The sequence below is a fragment of the Kogia breviceps genome, chromosome 12 (genome assembly GCF_026419965.1).
Source record: "Kogia breviceps isolate mKogBre1 chromosome 12, mKogBre1 haplotype 1, whole genome shotgun sequence".
Lineage (NCBI taxonomy): Eukaryota > Metazoa > Chordata > Mammalia > Artiodactyla > Physeteridae > Kogia > Kogia breviceps.
The window spans coordinates 102,122,290-102,143,841 of NC_081321.1; the positions used below are offsets into that span (position 1 = coordinate 102,122,290).

General features: G+C 54.3%; 1 protein-coding gene across 1 annotated transcript; it reads left to right on the plus strand.

Annotated features, from left to right (window-relative positions):
* The first annotated feature begins 1,624 nt into the window (after positions 1-1,624).
* SELENOO (selenoprotein O) lies at positions 1,625-21,546 on the plus strand. The gene is made up of 9 exons (XM_067010478.1): positions 1,625-2,217; positions 12,869-13,072; positions 14,020-14,200; positions 15,401-15,531; positions 15,950-16,230; positions 19,640-19,790; positions 20,565-20,750; positions 20,846-21,002; positions 21,095-21,546. The coding sequence occupies exons 1-9, from the start codon at positions 1,652-1,654 to the stop codon at positions 21,278-21,280; spliced, it is 2,043 nt and encodes a 680-aa protein (XP_066866579.1). The 5' UTR covers positions 1,625-1,651; the 3' UTR covers positions 21,281-21,546.
* Positions 21,547-21,552: the final 6 nt, after the last annotated feature.

Consider the following 21,552-nt stretch of genomic DNA (forward strand, 5'->3'; position numbering starts at 1 on the left):
CAGGCAGGGCAGGCAGTAGGGCACAGAGCCCAGCATTCACAGGCCCTCAAACACCCAGTCCCACCAGATTCCAGAGTAGGGGTAGGACAGTGGGGTGAGGCGGCCAGGAGATGGGGCAGGAGGGCCTGGGGCTGGGGAAGAGGGGAGGAGGCTCAGGTCAGGTCTCCCAGGTAGCTAGGAAGGAGGCTGGGAACAGGGGACTCTGTCAGCAGGCCACGTGGGGAAGACCCCAGGTGGGTCCAGGTGGAAGGGGAGCCGTCAGGCTGCAGGAGGGGGCTCCAGGGCGCCGAGCACCTACCAGGCCCTCACCACGTTGTCCCCGTTGTCCGTGGGACCCCACACCCCACACAGAAGGCAGTGTCATTGCTCACGTCAGGGACGAGGACCCCGAGCTGGAGGCGGGTGAGGGCTTCCCCGAGGTCACAGAGCCGGCAGGGGCGGGGCTGGTTCACACGAGGTCTGGGGCGCCGTGCTGGGGCCCCATGGGGAGGTTCCGAGGCGTCTCCCTGAAGCTGATGTGGAATCGGGGCAGCAGGAAGAGAACAGCCCCAGCCACGGGTGAGCTCGCGAGTTGTCCGCGGTCTCGGGTGTGACTCTGGGTCCAGGTGGGCAGGGGCTTGGGAACCCCTGCAAGGACCACCCGCGCCACGCAGGCATCAGCGGGGTCGCCTGGGGGGCCCTCCACGAGGCTCTTCTGAACTGAACCCCTGAGTCATTCTGCAACGCTGACCCCAGCTCCTCACCTGGGGGCGGGCCCTTCAAGGCCAGGCTTGCCCTCCCCACCCTGCGCCCACCCTAGGCCTCCTGGGCATCTATGGGGGGTTTCTCTGGGCCAGGCGCTGTTCTGGGGGAACGGGTGCCCAGATTATCAAGGCTCCCGCCCTTCCAGAGCGTGGGTGAGGAGAAAGACACACAGGAAACAGGAAAATAAAGGAATGAGCTAATTTCAGAGAGAAGTGCAAGGAAAAACACAGGGTGACAGGAGGCAGGCAGGAGAGGTGGGCCTGGGATCCAGCCCGAGTGTGAGGAACCCTGCTTGGAGCAGGGACAGAGCAGGAGCAAAGGCCCTGCACGAGGGAGTCGCCTGGCCCCAGGCTGGCAGGCTCTCGGCTTTGGCTTCGCCCTGGGGCTCTTCCTGGCTCATAACTGTCCCCCGACTTTCGGCCAGATCTGGACAAAGGTCCTCCTTCCCTCCTGCCCTGTGCGCAGTGGGCAAAGGACAATCCAGGGCCAAACCTCAGCAAAGGGTGGGGCCGGGTCTGACCTTGGCTTCACCGCGGAGTTGGGAGGCACCCCGGAGGTCCCCTGGGGACGTCACTCGTCACGGCCACCGGCCCGGAGCGCTCAGCCCGGACTGGCCGGTGCCTCCGGGGAGGACCTCCAGGGACCTGCCGTTGTGGCGCAGGGCAGTCATTCTGGACAGCCCAGTCTCCGCTGCGCGCTCCAGCCCTCAGCCGCAGCCTCGCGGACCGGCACCCGGGCGGGCCGGGACCTCGCAGTCCCCGAGGCGAGACCTGGAGCAGAAGCCGATAGATGGTGTGACCAATCAGAGCCAGGCTTTCGCGGGCGCGGCCCCCAGCAATTGGGCGGCGGAGGGCGGGGCGGGGCTTCCGGTCGGGGCAGAGAGGCTTCCGCTGCCGCGGCGCCTCGGATGGCCGCGCTCCGGGCAGCGCTCGCGGCCTCGCTCGCGGCCGCCCGCGCCCGGTCTCCCCTCGGCCTCCGCCCGCCGCCCGCGCCCTGCTCCGCGTCGGCCGGCGCCATGGAGCCTGAGCCCCGCTGGCTGGCGGGGCTGCGCTTCGACAACCGCGCTCTGCGCGAGCTGCCGGTGGAGACACCGCCGCCTGGCCCCGAGGGCGCCCCGTCCGCGCCGCGGCCCGTGCCCGGCGCCTGCTTCAGCCGCGTGCGGCCCGCGCCCCTGCGGCAGCCGCGCGTCGTGGCGCTGTCGGAGCCCGCGTTGGCGCTGCTGGGCCTGGGCGCGCCGCCCGCCGACGCCTCCGCCGGCGAGGCGCGCGAGGCCGAGGCCGCGCTCTTTTTCAGCGGCAACGCGCTGCTGCCGGGCTCCGAGCCCGCCGCGCACTGCTATTGCGGCCACCAGTTCGGCCAGTTCGCCGGGCAGCTGGGCGACGGCGCCGCCATGTACCTGGGCGAGGTGTGCACGGCGGCCGGCGAGCGCTGGGAGCTGCAACTCAAGGGCGCCGGCCCCACGCCCTTCTCCAGGTGTGTTTGCGCCCGTACCCGCGGAGCTGCCCTCCCCGGTGGGACGGTTCGGGGGGAGATTAACTACGGAAAAGTGTGACGTGGGGACCTGGAACGTGGTGGGTAGCAGCGCCCGAGCCAAAGGCCCTGAGGCCAGGACAGGAGGCGAGGGAGCAGGTTCCGTGGCTGCTAGGAAGAGGGGGGAGGGGAGGGCCCTTCTGCTGCCCTTCAGGTCAGGCTGAGCGTCTGATCACACAGCGCTGGCAGCTGCGCATGCTGAGTTCTCATAAACTATCCAGAGAGTTTGGAGTCAGTTCTACGTGCAGCACGCTCATGTTTACCGCGTGCCCAGCCCTGCTGCCGGCTCGGCACACTCGGCTTCCTCTGAATGCTGATCGGGCAGTCAGCTTCCCTCCCACACACTTCAGCGCTGCAGATGCCTACTGTGCAGCCGGTGCCCTGGACCGGGACAGATCCTCGGCCCAGTGGCCCTTCTCCCAGACCCGGGCTTCCAAGCACTTGGGGGCCGGCCATGTTCTGACCCCGCAGTGAGGTGGGCAGTGTCAGAAGCCCATCCAGGGGCTCATGGGCCAGGGCCGGGGTCCAGATGCCCACAGCCTGACCCAGCAGGGCACCCTTCCCACAGCTGTCATGCCTCTCCTGTACACACAGTGCTGATAGTCTCTTCTGCTCCTTTTGCTGGAAAAGTTCATATATTTAGCCCGTATTTGTTAAATGCTTATTGAATGGCTGAAAGAATCACACCTGGCCTGGCGTTTTACGTTCCAGGAAATCCCGAGGGTGTGTCTCTGGTATGGCCCCTCCCATGAGCTCTCCCATCCCCTCCCTCCAGGGACTGAACCGGGCCCCCACCTCTAGCAGCTCCACCTCAGCTCCTCAGGATAGCTGGTCCTTCCTCATCCCCCAGTCTTCAAACGTTGGTGTCTCTGAAATGTCCTGAGTGTAGACTGGCACCCGCCCCACCCGCCTGGAACAACCTGCTCAGAGCTGTCTGCACTCGTGGCCGGCAGAAGCATTTCTGCTCCTCGGGGTCACTTGTAAATGTTTCTCGCCCTGGAGCCTGCACATTGTATGAGCATCTTTCACCTTTGTGTGTTCATTTTAATCATTTGTTTTTGCCATTTATAAAAAACACTTTTGTGAGAGTAATCTGCTGTTGGAAGTTGCTTTTAATATTTGAAGACTTGAGCTGTAAGTCAGTGTTTCCAGACCTGAGGTCCTTTACAAGAGAGAGGCTGTTGGACCCTTACTAGATGTGCACCCACCCACCACCCTCAGCATTTCCTGGGGTCCCCAGCCTCAACAAGGCTTGAGGCAAACACCTGAAGTGGTGTGAGTGGCTTAAGGCCAGCAGCTGCTCGAGTCCCCCGAGGTGGGTTTTGGGGGGCGCACAAGTGGCTTCTTGCCTCTGCCTCCCATGGGGGTTGGGATTCCGGGACGGCCTCTCCTGCCAGGTGCTGAAGAGCTTGTCCTCAGCTGGGTCCACCCCAGCAGTTTGGCTGGGAACAGACGTGGGCGCCCAGGAGAAGGGACCGTTGTCACGTGTCCATGCGGCTCTCTGGGGACAGAGCCACCCTGAGGCCCTGTGCCCTTGCTGTGTTATCGTTATTCAGTTCTGGTTTCTGCTTTGGGCACCGCGCCCTGGGCAAGGAGATAGGCAGCTTGTTTTCTGGATCATTTTTACCAGATCCACAAATTAGCTTGGGCTGTACTGGCTTCCTGCTAAACAGGCCGGGGTGGGGACGGGGGTGGGGCGGGTGTGGAGTGACATTTGTGGACGGATTACAGACTAGAAGCGGGTGAGTGGAATGCAGCCGTGGACTGAGGGTCTCGTCAGCCACAGGCAGGCACAGTCACCCTGCAGACAGCCCCCGGGGTGACTGTCAGGCCAGGTTTCCAGAGGTGTCACTCACTCCTGGAATGAGCCGCACCCAGGCTCCCAGATGAGGGCGAGGCAGGAGGCCTGCAGAGATCGCCTCTGGCTCCCGGCCTCCCTGGCCCCACGCACCCCACACTCCCGCGGGGCCCGGCTCTGGCCTCTTCCCGGCAGAGGACGTGGGCAGACGTGCGCTCTGGGTGCCTTCACTCAGCCTCGGTGTCCTGCACGTGAGATGGAAGTGAGCCCAGTGTCTCCCCACCAGTGTTTGTTCTTTCCTAGAGAATTTTCCAGACTGTTTCAGGTGCCTTCCTGCCTGGGAGAGTGCTGGGACACTGCCATGCCCTGGGCCAGGCCAGGAAGCCAGGCCCAGCCCTGAAGGGCAGAGATCCAAGCTCACTTTGTTGTTGTGTTTGTTTGCTGGGTGGGGGGGCTCTTGGAGGTTGGAGTGTCCAGCACCCTGCATCTTACAAGGAGGGGCTGAGGACATAGCTCATGCAGGCCAGCTGTTCTCATGTGGTGCTACCACTTTCCTTCTTTAATTTTAAAAAATAATAGAGTTTCCAGTCCAGCATGTAAGAAACCTTGGAAATCCTCACTCCATTCTAACAAGTAAAAAGCTGAACAAACTGAAAAATCAACAAGTCTTCTTAGATCTGCAAGAAAAGTGAGGTCAGAGGGCAAATTACTGCCCCACCCCCCAAATTGGAGAGACTGACAGGCAAATACACAGAATTACGAGTTACCAGAGCAGAAGTCTGCACAGATCCTTGCCATGTAATTGGTGAATTGCTGGAGGCTCAGTGTGTACGGGTCAGTTGAAAATTTCGGGGCCCAGTCATAAACGAGTCCCACACTCTGGTGAGTTTTACCTCCTGGAGGTCTCCTGTCTTCGCACAGTGAATATTGGTGGGATATCCCTTTGTACTTTTGGCAGGAGGGGGGAAAAGGAGGTCTGTGGAGTATACCAGAGCACTCTGTTCTGAACAAGGCTGCCCTTGGGGGAAGCTAATTAACCAGAGTCTGACCTGCTGGGGTGTTATCAGAGCCCAGCGGACCTGGGGAAGGGAAATGCCCAGCTCCAGCGCCCTCTGGCGGAGAGGAGGCTGAAAAGCACATATGGAAGCTCTCAGTCCAGAGGCACAGGGTCACTGAGAGTCTGAGGCCTCCACCTGTCACTTACAACCCACCTCTACATCATTGAAGGCCTGCTTACAGTAGTTCCTTTTACCCTATACATCATGCCTGGCTATCAAGAAAAAATTACAAAACATACTAAAAGGCAGAAGACACAGTTGGAAGAGACAGGAACAGCATCGGAACTAGCCTCAGACATGGCAGAGATGTTGGAATTATCAGACCAACACAATTCCAATTGTGTTGGAATTTAACACAATTATGATTAATATACTCAGGGCTCTAATGGATAAAGTAGGAAGCATTCAAGAATAGATGGGCAGGACTTCCCTGGTGGTGCAGTGGTTAAGAATCCGCCTGCCCATGCAGGGGACACGGGTTTGAGCCCTAGTCCAGGAAGTCCCACATGCCGCAAAGCATCTAAGCCGGTGCGCCACAACTACTGAACCTGCACTGTAGAGCCCGCGAGCCACAACTACTGAGCCTGCGTGTCTAAAGCCCGTGCTAAGCAACAAGAGAAGCCACTGCAATGAGAAGCCTGCACACCACAATGAAGAGTAGCCCCCGCTCGCCCCAACTAGAGAAAGCCCGTGTGCAGCAACGGAGACCCAATGCAGCCAAAAATAAATAAATAAATAAATTTATTTGAAAAATAAAATAAATAAAATGAGGAGACTAGAGGAATTCCCTGGTGGTCCAGTGGTTAAGACTCAGGCCTTCACTGACAAGGGTCTGGATTTGGTCCCTGGTCAGGGTACTAAGGTCCCTCAAAACACTCGGCATGGTCAAAAATAAATAAATAAAACCTTTAAAAAAAAAAGAACAGATGGGCAGGGGGAGCAACGAAGCCCATGCGCCACAACTACTGAGCCCACGTGCCGCAACTAATGAAGCCCTCACACCTAGAGCCCATGCTCCACAACAAGAGAAGCCACCGCAATGAGAAGCCCGCGCACCTCAACAAAGCCCACGCGAAGCAGCAGAGACCCAACACAGCCAAAAATTAAATAAATAAATAAAAACAGGAAAAGAATAGATGGGCAGTGTAAGCAGAGAGATGGAAATTCTGAGAAAGACGAAAAGGAAATACTAGAGATTTCTAGCAAAAACACTGTAACAAAAATGAAGAATGCCTCTGATGGACATGTTGCTAGACTGGACACAGATGAGGAAAGAATCTCTGTCTGAGCTTGAAGATACCTCAGGAGAAACCTCCAAAGATAAAAAGCAAAAAAAATTTTTTTAAATAAAGACTGAAAAAAACCAAACACTCACCAAGAATTGTAGGACAAATGCAAAAGAAGTAACACGTGTAACAGGAATACCAGGAGAGAATGAGAGAAAGAAACAGAAGAAATATTTGAAGAAATGACTGAGAATTTCCCCGAATTAATGTTAGACACCAAACAGATCCAAGAAGCTCAGAGCACACCGAGCGGGATGAATGCCTCCCCCACGCCCACCAAAAGACAAAAACAAAAAACTACACCTAGGCTCAGAATTTTCAAACTACAGAGAGGCAGAAATAAAGAAAAAAAAGTGAAAGAAGCTAGAGGAAGGAAACACTTCACCTACAGAGGAGCAAAGATAAGAATTACATCTGACTTCTCAGAAGCCAGGCAAGCAAGACGAAAGTGGAGTGAAGTATCTTAAGTGATAAGGAAAAAAAAAAAAAAAACCCACCCACCTAGAATTCTGTACCCTGTGAAATTATCCTTCAAAAGTGAAGGAGAAATAAAGACTTCCTCAGACAAACAAAAATTGAGGGAAATTGTTAGCAGTTGACCTGTCTTGCCAGAAATGTTAAAAGATGTTCTTTATAGGGAATGAAAATGATATAGGTCAGAAACTTGAATCCACATAAACAAAGGAAGAGCATAGGAGAAAGAAGTGAAAGTACAATAAAATCCTTTACTTTTCCTCATCTTAATTGATATAACAGGTAATAGCTTGTTTAAAATAATAGTAACAATGCATTTATGTATAAATGAAATTAATGACACCAGTTAAATAAGGGATGGGAGGGAGGGATTAGGATTATTTTGTTATTATAAGGTACTCATACTACCCATGGAGCAGGATAGTGTTACCTGAAAGTAGACTTGGATTAGTTGTAAATGGTATATGACAAACTCGAGGGCAACCTTTTTTTAAAAAATTATTTATTTATTTATTTATGGCTGCGTTGGGTCTTTGTTGCTGAGTGCAGGCTTTCTCTAGTTGCGGTGAGCAGGGGCTACCCTTTGTTGTGGTGCATGGGCTTCTCATTGTGGTGGCCTCTCGTTGCGGAGCATGGGCTCTAGGCGCGCGGGCTCAATAGTTGTGGCTGGCAGGCTCTAGAGCACAGGCTCAGTAGTTGTGGTGCACGGGCTTAGTTCCTCCGCAGCATGTGGGATCATCCCAGACCAGGGCTCGAACCCGTGTCCCCTGCATTGGCAGGTGGATTCTTAACCACTGAGCCACCAGGGAAGTCCTAGGGCAACCATTTTTTAAAGAGTAAAACAAAACAAAAAAGTATAACTGATACGCTAGGCGAGAACTGATGAAAAAAGAGAAATTGGAATCACAAAATGCTCAGTTAAAACCACAAAAGGCAGAAAAAGAGTGAAAGAGAAAACAAAGAGCAAGGCCAATAAATAAAAAAACAAGACCAAACTATATGTTGTCCATAAGAAATCCACTTTAAATATGAAGACACATGTAGATTAAAAGTAAATGGATGGGGGGCTTCCCTGGTGGCACAGTGGTTGAGAGCCCGCCTGCCGATGCAGGGGACGCGGGTTCGTGCCCCGGTCCAGGAAGATCCCACAGGCCGCGGAGCGGCTGGGCCCGTGAGCCATGGCTGCTGAGCTTGCGCGTCCAGAGCCTGTGCTCCGCAACGGGAGAGGCCACAACAGTGAGAGGCCCACGTACCGCAAAAAAAAAAAAAAAAAAAAAAAGTAAATGGATGGTGGATTTCCCTGGTGGCCTAGTGGTTAGGATTTGGTGCTTTCACTGCGGAGGCCCGGGTTCAATCCCTGGTTGGAGAACCGTCCCACATGCTGCCAAAATACAACAACAACAACAAAAAAGGATGTAGGAAAGGGAAAGCATACCATGCTAACACTAGTTAGCAGGAGTAGCCATATTAATTCAGAAAGAGTGGACTTCAGAGTAAGGAAAGTCATTAGGGATAAAGAGGGGTGTGACAAAATGATGAAGGGGTCAAGAAGGCAGAACAGTCCTTACTGTATATGTGCCAGATAGCAGCATCAGAGTACCATGAGGCAGAAACTGACAACTTCAAAGGGGCACAGATGAATCCACTGTCATTGTTGGAGACTCAACACCCCTCTATCAGAAATAGACAGAGCCAGCAGGCAGAAAATTGGTAAGGCCATCTTTGAACTCAGTTAACACCATCAATCAACTGGATATAAAGAACACCTATAGCCTACTTCATCTAACAACAATGGGATACATATTCTTCTCAGGCTCACATGGAACATTTATCCAGAGAGACCACATTCTAGGCCATAAAACGCACCTTAACAAATTTTTTAAAATAAAAATCATACGGTGTCTGTTCTTAGGCCACAATGGAATCAAACTAGAAATCAATAACAGATAACTGAAAATCCCAAAATACTTGGAGATTATGCAAAATACTTCTAAATAACACATGGTCAAAGACACAATCTCGAGAAATTTTTAAGTGTTTTGAACTAAAAATAAAAACACCAAATGTATGGGGTACGGTGAAAGCAGTGCTTTGAGGGAAATTTATAGCAGTGAGTGCATATGTTAGTAAAGAAGAAAGATCTAAAACCAATCATTTAAGCTTCCACATTAGGGAACTACAAAAAAGAGCAAATCAAATCCCAAGTAAGCAAAAGAAAAGAAATAGTAAGAATTAGAGCAGAAGTCAATGAAATTGAAATAGGAAATCAGTGAAACCAAAAGCTTGTTCTTTGAAAAGATCAATAAAATCAGTAAACCTCGAGCCAGGCTAACTAAGAAAGAAAGTGAGGTCACAATTACTAATACCAGAAATTAAAGAGGGGAAATCATGCAGATCATATGGACATTAAAAGGATAGTAAAATTAATCTGAACAATCCTGTGCTTACAAATTTGATAGCCTAGGCGAAATGGACCAATTCCTTGAAAGACACAATTTGCCAAAACTCACAAGAAAAAAATAAGACAATCTGAATAGGCCTATATATATTCAAGAAATTGAGTCAACAATTAATAACCTTCCAAAACAGAAAGCACCAGGCCCAGATGGACTCACCAGTGAATTCTACCAAACATTTAAGGATGAAATCATTCCACTCTTTTTCATAGAATGGAAGGAGAGGAAATATTTCCTAACTCATTCTATGAGGCCAGCATTACCCTAATACCAAATCCAGACAAAGACAATACAAGAAAAAACTACGCACCAAAACCCCTCATGAACATAGATAAAGACATCTTCAACAAAACATTAGCAAATCAAATCCAACAATGTTTGAAAAGAATTATACATCACCACCAAATGGGATTTATTCTAGGTATGCAAGTCTGGTTCAGTATTCAAAAATTAATTAATGCGATCCATCAGATCACCAGGCTAAAGAAGAAAACTCGCATCAAGCAGAAAAGGCATTTGAGAAAACCCAAGACCTATTCATGATAAAAACTCAGTAAATTAGCAATAGAGAGGAACTTCCTCAACTTGATAGAGTATCTACAGAAAACCTATAGCTAAATCTACTTAATCATGAGAACCTCAAAGCTTTCCCACTAAGATTAGAAACAAGACAAAGATGTTCCCTCTTTCCATTGCTTTTCAGCATCCCTGGAGGTCCTAGCTAATGTAACAAGACAAGAGAAGAAAATTGAAGGCATACAGATTGAGATGGAAGAAATAAAAATTGTCTTTGTTTGCAGATGAACATCTATATAGAAAATCTCAAAGAACTGACCAAAAAATGAGCTCATAAGCAGTTATAGCAAGGTTGCAGGATACAGAGTTACTACATAGGTCAATCACTTTAGTATATCCCAGCAGTGAACAAGTGGAATTTGAAATTTAAAACAATATTGTTTACATTAGCAGTCCTAAAAATCAGATTCACATCTATGTGTGAGTTCACAGTTAGGTGTGAATCTAACAAAATATAAGATGTCTACTAGGAAAACTACAAAACTGATAAAAGATATCAAAGAAGAACTAAATCAATGTAAAGATACTCCACGTTCATGGCTAGGAAGACTCAATATTGTCAAAATGTTGGTTCTTCCCAACTCAATCTATAGATTCAATGCAATCCCAATCAAAGTCTCAGCAAGTTATTTTGTAGATATTGACAAACTGATTCTAAAATTTATATCTAGAGGCAAAAGACCCAGCATAGCCCTCACAATACTGGGGGAGAAGAACAAAGTCAGAGGACTGACACTACCCCACTTCAAGACTTACTATAAAGCTTCGGCAATCAAGAGAGTGTGGTTTCGCAACTGCTGAAGCCTGCGTGCCTAGAGCCTGTGCTCCGCAATGAGAAGCCACCACAATGAGAAGCCTGTGCATGACAAGAGTAGCCCCCACTCGCTGCAACTAGAGAGAAAGCCCACACGAAGCAACGAAGACCAGATGCAGCCAAAAATAAATTAATTAATTAAATTAAATTAAATTAAATTTAAAAAGAGAGTGGTTTTGGCCAAAGAATAGATAGGTCAGTGGAACAGAACAGAGAGCCCAGAAACAGACCTGCATAGATGTGGATCTTTGACAAAGGAGCAAAGGCAATCCAATGGAGCAATGATAGTGTTTTCAACAGATTGTACTGGAACAACTGGATATCAACATACAAAAAAAAAAAAAATCTAGACACAGACCTGACACCCTTCACAAAAATTAACTCAAAATGGATCACAGACCTAAACAAAATGCAAAACTGTAAAACTCCTAGAAGATAAAGTAGAAAATCTGGATGACCTTGGGTATAGAAATTACTTTTTAGGTACCAACCAAAGACAGGATCCATGAAGAAACAATTGATAGGCTGGACTTTTTATTAAAGTTAAAACTTCGGTGAAGGACAATGTCAGGAGAAATAAGACAAGCCACAGACTGGGAGAAAATCTCTGCAGAAGACACGTCTGATAAAGGACTGTTATCCAAAATATACAAAGAACCCTTAAAACTCAACAATAAGAAAACAAACTGATTTTAAAATGGGGCAAAGACCTGTTAGACACCTCCCCGAAGAAGATACAGAGATGACGTATAAGCACTTTAAAAGATGTTTCACATCATGTGTTATCAGGAAAACGCAAATTAACAAGGAGACGCCATTACACACCTAGGAGGATGGCCAAATTGCCAAACACCGACAACACAAGATGCTGGCAAGGATGTAGAGCAACACGAGCTCCCATTCACGGCTGCTGGGAATGCAGGACGGTGCAGCCACTTGGGCAGACAGTGTGGTGGTTTCTTACCAAGCTAAATATACTCTCACCATATGATCCAAGAATCGTGCTCCTCAGCATTTACCCAAAGCAGTTGAAAACACGTCCACACGGAAACCCTGTATATGGACGTTCACAGCAACTTTATTCATAATTGCCAAAACTTGGAAGCTGCCAAGATGTCCTTCAAGGTGACTAGATAAACAAACCGTGGCCCATCCAGACAATGGGATACTATTCAGCAAAAGAACAGAAAGAAAAAAAAAAAAAAGAAATGAGCCATCAAGCCATGTCTTTTTAGACATGGAAGAAACTTAGACGCATATCAGTAAGTGAAGGAAGTGAATCTGAAAGGTCACACAGTATGATTCCAACTCTGTGACATTCTGGAAAAGGCAAAACTATGGAGACAGTAAAAGCCCAGGGGTTGGGCGGGGAGAGGTGACCAGGTGGCGCACAGAGGGTTTTTCGGGCCGTGAAACTGTCCCACGTGACACTGTATTGGTGGGTCTCTGTCAGACCCACGGAGAGGACAGCACTGAAAGTGAACCCTGATGTAGACAGAGGCCTCTGGGTGGTGATGATGTGTCGGCGTAGCTTCATTGAGTGTGACAGATGTCTCCCCTTGGTGGGGATGTTGATATTGGGGGAGGCTGTGTGTGTGTGCTGGCGGGGTATATGAGAAATCTCTTTGGCTTCTGATCAGTTTTGCTGTGAACCTAAAACTGCCTAGGAAAATAAAGTATTTAAAATAATAGTAATAATGAAGGTTTAGCATAAGAAGAAAACATGCACATCATTCAGAGCTGCCTGAGGGAGTCTGGGGTCCTCCCCCACACTGCAAATGATGCTCTGTGTCTGTGCTGTTGTAAAAGGATTTTCACAAAGTAAATTCATAAAAACAGAATTGCGGATTTGCGAGTGTGTGTGTGACCCTGGGAGTAGCCTTCTCTGGCCTCTGTGTGGACTTGGCCTCCTGCCGCCGGCCGGGCACCCTGTGCTGCGGTTCCAGACCTGGAGGAGGTTAGGGTCTTAGCACCTGCAGTCGCCCAAAACAGACTCTTCTTACAGTGATGTCAGAGCTGCTCATGGGTTGTTTTTAAAAAGCCGTTAGGAGGCTTTCTTCCGGTCCCTTCCCTCTGTGACCACACCTTGGTGTTCCGTGGAGCCCAGCAGTGACCTCTGTGCTTGACCTCAGACAGGCCGACGGTCGCAAGGTGCTGCGCTCGAGCATCCGCGAGTTCCTGTGCAGCGAGGCCATGTTCCACCTGGGCATCCCCACCACGCGGGCCGGCGCCTGCGTCACGTCCCAGTCCACCGTCGAGCGGGACGTGTTCTACGACGGCAACCCCAGGCCCGAGCAGTGCGCGGTCGTGCTGCGCGTGGCCCCCACGTTCCTCAGGTAACGCCCGTCCTCGTGCTCCTGTGTCGCCCCGGTGGCCGGAGTGCAGCTGCCCGGCCAGGGTGCAGGGCCTGGGGCGGCCAGAGGAGGTCGCCCCAGTGCAGGCTCTGGGGCGGCGTGTCCAGGGCTGTGGACCTGGAGTTTATGACCAGGAGCTACGTGAGATGCACCAAGAAAACGGCCTCCCTGTGCTGCTGGACGAGCGGCCGTGGCGCCGGGTGTGCCTGCCTCCTCTGGCCCCTGCTCACTGACGGGAGGCCTCCTGGCTGCCGTCTCCAGCCGGGCCTGTTAGTCCTCGACGTCACCACGCTGTCTGGCATCAGGTGCTCAGTACCAACCACCTGAACCCAGAGTCGCCGGGAGGTGTCTGTGGCGGTCTGGCAGGGTCGGGTGACCCGGGCCGACCCTGTGTGCGTCAGCCGTCACCAGCTTTCCTTTTGTCCTCCGGGGGTGGAGATGTCGGGGCAGGTGCTGGCCTCATCCTGGGAGACCCGGGGCCTCTGGGCACAGCTGCACTAGTGGCATTTGGACCAGGTCGTCTTTGCTGTGAGCTGATCTGTGTCTCGTAGGGGGTCAGGCAGCGTTCCTGGCCTCCAGCCACGAGCTGCTGGTAGTAACCCCCCGTCGTGACAACCCAAAATGCCTCTGGACGTTGCCCCGCCCCCTGGCGGATATAACTGCCCCACCGCTGAGCCTGCGGGTCACCCCACTACAGGAGGCCGGTGACGGGCGCGTCCCTCGGTGTGGGAGGCCGGACACAGAACCCCTCTCGCCCCTGCAGGGCGGCCGTGGCAGTCCCGGCCCCACGCACCCCGGGAAGTGCGCTGCGTTGGGTGGCCTGTCCCCGCCCGCCCCGCCACGAGGGCTAGCAGCACCCTCCCTCCTTCCTCACTCGTGAGGGGGAGGCGTCACGTTTAACCTGTTGTCAACGCGGGTCTTCCCTCCAGGTTCGGATCCTTTGAGATCTTCAAGTCGCCGGACGAGCACACGGGGCGCGCAGGCCCCAGCGTGGGGAGGAACGACATCCGCGTGCAGATGCTCGACTACGTCATCAGCACTTTCTACCCCGAGATCCAGGCCACTCACGCCGGCGACAGCGTGCAGAGGCACGCCGCCTTCTTCCGGGAGGTCAGTGGGAGCTGCCCCCCCCCCCCCCCCCCGCCCCCGTGGGCAGACGCCGGGTGCCCGGCGCTCTTGAGTCACCACCCACTGGCTTAGCCCAGGGGCAACTTCTCAGATTCTGTTGAGGGTCAAGGTCCTGGGACAGACCCCCGGGTCACTATTTGAGCGGCATCGAGGGGCCACGTGGAGAGCTTGGGAGGGAATCAGGGCTGGTGGGTGCTGGGCCTCCCGCGTGGGGCCTGTGTTCACGGTGGCCCCAGACACACACCCCTTGGCCTCTCCATTTCCCCCAGAACTCTTAGGCGTCGTCCCACGCGACAGTCACGGTTGTGGGAGGTGGTGCAGCCTCACCCAGTGAAACAGAGGCGGCAGGGCGAGGGGTCTGCCTGAGGGCCGGAGGCCCGCGGCCAGTGCTCTGCTCCAGAAGTGGGCGCTGTCCTGCACCTGTCACTCCCCAGACCCCACTTCAGCCCACTCTTGCTTCCCATCTGTCACGTGGGTGATGCCAGGGGAGTCTTGGGGCTCAGCTCACACCTGAAGTGGGCGGTCCGGGCTCGCCCCTCTGAACCTGGGTCTCTTGGTCAGGGAAGAGAGGGTGGTGCCACCCAACTCCAGGAGCGTCTGCAGCCTCAGGAGGCGTGGTGCGTGCAGACCAGTCTTGGGGCCGCCGGGGGCCCTCAGGTGCAGCCCTGCGTCTTGCAGGGCCCCTGCTCCCCGGCCAGGGGGCAGGGGGCGGCAGGTCTGGCAGCCAGGCCCTGGGCTGGGCAGCTGGGCTGTTGGAGCCCCGCTCCCTGCAGCCCAGGGCAAGGCGGGGCCCTGGGCACAGTGTCTGGACCTGGGCAGTTTTCACCTGAGAATGTGGTAGCTTCCTTCCTTGTTTCCACGTGGTCATCCTACGGGGCCTGAGTCATGAGAACGTGCAGGTTCCCTGATTTTTCTGGTTTGGATAAAAGCCAAAAAACAGTGAGTATCTAAGAGAAAGATGGCGTATGTGAGGATCAGAGCCACTCATATCAACTCATCCAAAAACTTTTTTCTTCTTAACTGTCCTTGGATGTTCTCCCCACAGCTGAGCGTCAGGTGACAGGACAGGACACTGGGTCGGGCCCCTTGGGAGTCACTGCAGAGCGAGACCGGCTCAGTGGGCACAGCTCGCTGGGGGGGGCGGGGGGGAGCAGCCGGCAGCCGTCCTGTGGCGTGTTGCAGGTGACGCGGCGCACGGCCCGGCTGGTGGCCGGCTGGCAGTGCGCGGGCTTCTGCCACGGCGTGCTCAACACGGACAACATGAGCATCGTGGGGCTCACCATCGACTACGGGCCCTTCGGCTTCCTGGACAGGTGGGCACCCCGCGCCCGCCACGGGGCCCTGGCGGGGGGGCACGTGACAGCACAGGCGTCTCAAGCTACAGGAAGGACCTGCAGGCCTGTGTGGCTGCTCTCGGTCACGTTTTGTTCGGTGTTTAATTCTCAGCAAGGCCTGGTCAGCCAGCCGTCCCCAGAGCAGGGATCCCTGGAGGCTTCTGAGCACAGAAGCACTTTAAACGGCGCCCTCTCGGCTCCCAGGTGGGGAGTGGGCCGAAGGGCCGGAGCGGGAGCCAGGCAGGGAGCGGGCGCGGGGGCCACGCTGGAGTGCGGCCTCCCTGCTCTAGAGGCTGCAGGGCCCCGTGGGACAGACAGGGGAGCGGCAGCCATCCGGGGCCTGCACCGCTGCTCGGCAGGTCCCCTCAGGCAGCTCCCGGCTCTCCCCACGCGGCAGGTACGACCCCGACCACGTGTGCAACGCCTCCGACACCGCCGGGCGCTACTCGTACAGCAGGCAGCCCGAGGTGTGCAAGTGGAACCTGCAGAAGCTGGCAGAGGCCCTGGACCCCGCGCTGCCCCTCGAGCTGGCCGAGGCCATCCTGGCGGAGGAGTTCGACGCCGAGTTCCGCAGGCACTACTTGCAGAAGATGCGCTGGAAGCTGGGCCTTGTGCGGGCTGAGCGGGAGGAGGACAGCGCCCTGGTGGCCAGGCTCCTGGAGACCATGCACCTGACGGGTGAGTGTGGGGAGGGTGCGTGCGCCACGCTGTGGTGCAACGGCATGAAACCGACCTTTAACGTCTCAGTGGCTTTAAGCACATTCACCTTGTCTTGCAACCATCACTGCCAGCATCTCCAGAACTTTCTCGTCTTCCCAGATGGACATCTGCACCTGTGAAGCACTAGCTCCCCGGCCCCTCCCCCTGCGCCTGGTAACCTCACGCCTGCTTCCTAAGAACTCGCCTCCTCCGGGGACCTCGGGCGAGGGGATCACGCGGCTCTTCTCCCCGCGTGTCTAGCTCCCCCTCCCCTCCCCCCCGCAGTATGACGTCCTCCACCGTGGTCGTCCCTGTTGTACGTGTGTCAGGATTTCAAGGCCGAATAGTCTGTGCGGATGGCCTGCCTTTTGCTCATCCATCATCTGTTGGCCACTTGGGCTGTCCCACCCTGTGGCCACCACGCATGATAAACGCTGCTGTGAACGCAGACGTTCCCATCCTCTCCGGGGTGCCACTGTGGGGTGCGCTCCGGCTCGGACGCCTGGCGCTGCCCAGCAGAAGTGGCCGGCCAGGCGTCACCTCCCCGTTCCTGCTCTTGGGGAGAAGCTCTGTCTTTCACACGAGTGTGGCGTGAGCCGTTGGCCTGTGCACACGTGGCTTTTCTCGAGTAGAGGATGTTTCCTTCTGTCCCCCGTTGGGTGTTCTCACACTGGGCCTCAGTTGAGGTGATCGCCAGGTTTTACTTCTTCATCCGTGTCCTGTCCTCATTTAAACTGCCTCTCGGGATCAGGGTGCCGCCTTCTGGCTGTGTCCTCACGCGGCAGAGTAGGGGCCAGGGGCACAAAGCGCACTGTGAGGGCTCCACCCTCGTGGCCTACCTCCCAGAGGCCCCAGCTCCACATACCATCACGCTGCAGAGTTGGGTTTCCATATATGAATTCGGGCCGGGGACACACAGAGCCCTTGCATTCTGGGGATAAACCCTGCTTGCTCCTTCTCACGTTTTGCTGAGGTTTCTTTTACATCTGTATCTACAAGGGATTCTGGTCTGTGCTTTTCTTTTCTTGTGGTACCTTTGTTTGGCTTTGGTATCGAGGCAGTGCTGATCTCATGAATGAGTTAGGAAGTGTTCCCTCCTATTTTTCAGAAGAGTCTGAGAAGGACTGGTGTTAATTCTTCTTTAACTCTTTGGTAGAATTCACCAGTGAAGCCATCTGGTCATAACATGTCCAGTGTTAGCAAGTTCCCAGTCTCCTTACTTGCTATGGGACTATTTAGATTTTCTATTTCTCCTTGAGTCGGGTTTGGTAATTTTTGTGTTTCTGGGAATTTGTCTATGTCATCTATGTTATCTAAATTATTATTCATGGTGTTTTCTTAGTCTTTTATTTCTGTACAGTCTGCAGTGACATCCCCACTTTTATTTCCTTTAGTTACCTGTGTCTTTTTTTCTTCATTAGTGTAGCTAAAGTTCTGTCCGTTTCACTGATCTTTTCAAAGAACCAACTTTGGTTTCGGTGATTTTCTCTTGTTTTTGTTCTCTATTTCATTTATCTCTGTTCTAATCTCATTTCCTTCCTTTATGCTAACTTTGGTCTTATTTAGTTCTTTTTCTGCTTCTTTAGATGTAAGATGATTATTGATTTGAAATCTTTTTCTACCGAGAAGTACCGGGCGTGTAGCGTTATATATAGAAGTCTCAGGTGTGCGACGTGATGACGTGCTGTATGTATATAACGTGAAATGATCACCACACAAGTTACAAATTTATTTTTTTCTGGTGATGAGAGAGCTGCTCTTTTAGTGCAGGCATTTACAGCTATAAACTTCCCTCTGAGCACTGCTGCTTTTGGTTCATACCTCTAAGTATTTTCTAATTTCCCTTGTGATTTCTTTTTAGACCCAGTAGTTGATTAATTTTCACCTTGTGAATTTTCCAGTTGTCCTTCCATGTGTGACTTCATGCCATCGTGGTTGCAGAAGACACCGGTCTTTTCAGTGTATTAAGACTGGTTTTATGGCCCAACACGTGGTCTGTCCTGGAGAACGTGCACCTGAGAGCTTGGGTGGAGTGTTGTGTCTGTTGTTCACGTTGTTTCCTTGTTGACCTTCTGTCCAGGTGTTGGGTGCTTACGTCCCAATTCTTACAGAACTGCTCCAGTCCACCCTTCAGGTTTTTTTGTTTGTTTTTAAATCGGCGCATAGTTGATTTGAAATGTTGTGTTCGCCCTTCAGTTCTATGAGTCTTTGCTCTGTGTATTGGGGGCTGTTGTTTGGTGCATGTTTATAACTGTTACATCTTCTTGCTGAACTGACTCATCAATACGTAATGCTCCTCTTTGTCAAGTTTACATAAAGTCTATTTTTCGTAGCCACCCCCCCAGCTCTTTAGGTTACTATCAGGATGCAAATCATGGGATATTGTTTGCACCCTTTCACTTTTGACTTACGAGTCGGCAGCGAGCCGTCTTTACTGTAGTTGGATCTGGGTTTTTTAATCCATTCTGCCAGTCTCTGCTCTTTACTTTTTTTTTTTTTTTTTTGGCTTCCGTGGTCTTAGTTTCCCAACCAGGGATTGAACCTGTGCCCTCGGCAGTGAAGGCACAGAGTCCTATCCACTGGATCAGGGAATTCCCTAATTCATTTACTTTTTGTTGTTGTTGATTTTTTTTTTTTTTTTTTTTTTTTTTTTGCGGTACACGGGCCTCTCACTGTTGCGGCCTCTCCCGTTGCGGAGCACAGGCTCCGGGCGCGCAGGTGCAGAGGCCGTAGCTCACGGGCCCAGCCGCTCCGCGGCACGTGGGATCTTCCCGGACCGGGGCACAAACCCGCGTCCCCTGCATCGGCAGGCGGACTCTCAACCACTGCGCCACCAGGGAAGCCCTCATTTACTTTTAAAGTAATTACTGGTAAGGGAGGACTTACGCTGTTTTGCTCTGTTTTCTGTCTTACACCGTTTTTGTCCTTTTTTTCTCTGTCACTGCTCTCGTGCTTAGGTGATCTTTTGCAGTATACCGTTCTGGTTTCTTTCTCCTTTTCCCTTGTGTCTGTTTGTTTTTTTGGATGTTTCCTTGGGGGTTTTGGTGACAGCGTTTTAGCAAGTCAGGCTGAGGTGCTCACAGCGTCTGTCACGTGTCATGTCGACGCTGCAGCTCCTAAAGCAGGCGGTGCTAACTGCCATAACAGTGATGAGGGCCAGGGCCCGGCCTCGGTGCCTTCACTGTATTTACCCATCTTACAGATGAAGAAACCAGGCTTGGAGGCCTTGAGAGACTGAGTGACTCATCAGGTTCAGGGTGGGGACCGAGCTGGGAGGAGGGCTCAGGAGTCCCCAGCCTGACGCTGGGCAGGGCCCCGCACACGTGTTGGATGAACACGTATGGTCCCCTGGTGATGGGACAGTGCCCTGAGCAGCTGCGTGTTTCAGGTGCCGACTTCACAAACTCCTTCTACCTGCTGAGCTCCTTCCCAGCCGGGCCGGAGTCTCCGGACCTGGACGAGTTCCTGGCCGCGCTGACCGCACAGTGTGCCTCCCTGGAGGAGCTGAGGCTCGCCTTCCGACCCCAGATGGATCCCCGGTGGGTACTTGGGTCTTGCTTCCCTAGCATTTGTTTCCGGAAAGGGAGGAACATTTGAATGAAGCCGTTGGGAGGACACCGGAGATGGAGCACCCAGGCGGCCGTTCCACTCCCAGGAGGGGGATGGTCAGGGTGGTCAGACCCTGGCTTTGTGGCACTGAGGCCCGCTGGTCAGAGGAAAGGATGGAGATGCTGACACTGGAATGGGGAGGCCAGGCGGCACAGGCTGGGGCACGGTGGTCTCTGCTCTGGGGAGGCTCCCCAGGAAGAGCTGGGTGTGGGCCTGCAGCCTCCAGCCAGACCGGGCTTTCTGCACCATCGTGTCATGTCCTGAGGGTGCAGCCCACGCTCAAAACCCATCACCAGCGTGTCCCGTCCCGTGCCAGATAGGAATCTAGTGCGGCAGCGTGGGGAGGGGCTGAAGCTGGCAGGACCTGCTGAGCATGGAGCCAGGGTAACTGGGGAAGGGGGTGTCAGGGGCTGCCCTGCCCCCAGGTGCCGCCAGAGGTGGAGAAGCGTCCAGCCCTGTGGTCACCGTGGGAAGAGCTGACAGCAGTGGACCTCTCCCAGAGGGACTGGGTCCTGGGTCGGATGTCGGTGGGTGGCTGCCAGCAGGGAGCCGGTCAGCCTGCGGCGTCCGTGCGCCCCGTCACGTGCGGGGGCTGCGGTAGAACAAGGGCAGACGGCTGGTAGCGGTCCCACTCCTGCTTCGTCCACGGCACCCGGGCTCGCCCCTGGCGGGGCCGGGGCCGCTCACGCGCCCGCTGCACGCAGGCAGCTGTCCATGATGCTCATGCTGGCGCAGTCGAACCCGCAGCTTCTGGCGCTCATTGGCACGCGGGCGAGCCTGGCGCGGGAGCTGGAGCGCGTGGAGCAGCTGTCGCGGCTGGAGCAGCTGAGCCCAGCCGAGCTGCACGACAGGAACAGGAGCCGCTGGGCCGAGTGGCTCCTGGAGTACAGGTGGGCCCCCGCCCCCCGCCCCCCGCCCCCCGCGGGGACCCCAGGGCCGCGGGGTGGGGCAGCTCGGCTGACGCTCGCCTCGGGTGTGACTCCAGAGCGCGGCTGGAGAAGGATCAGGAGGCCGCCGGCGACACCGCTGCCTGGCAGGCCGAGCGCGTGCGCGTCATGCACGCGAACAACCCCAAGTACATCCTGAGGAACTACATCGCGCAGCGCGCCATCGAGGCCGCCGAGGGCGGAGACTTCTCAGAGGCAAGCCGCCCACCCGGCCCGCCCCTCCTGGTCCGCTCCCGCGCTGGGGAGGCCGGCCTCCGACAAACGGCGCACCCCCTGCTCTCCTCCAGGTGCGGCGGGTGCTGAAGCTGCTGGAGACCCCTTACCGCGGGGAGGGGGGCGCCGCCGAGGCCCGCGAGGCCGCCGAGCCCGAGGAGGCCGGCGGGGCGGCCGGCGGGGCGGCCGGCCGGCGGCTCTCGTACAGCAGCAAGCCCCCGCTCTGGGCGGCGGAGCTGTGTGTGACGTGATCGTCGTAACCGCCTTGGAGGCCTCCGCGCAGGAGCCCCGAGGCCCGAGCCCTCGAGTCCACGAGGCGGCGCCCGCCCCACCCGCCTCTCCATGACGGCAGAGACGCCCAGTCAGGACCCGACCCGTCTCTGTCCGATGCCAACTCGGCAGCACCGCCCAGCCACAGGCTGCTTTGCGCCAGGACAGCTCAGCAGAAGGGACCAGCGGACGCGCGGCCCCCGCTCCCCTCGCCAGGCAGGGGACGCAGCCCCTAAATAAACCGGCAGCTCCCTCAGTCGCC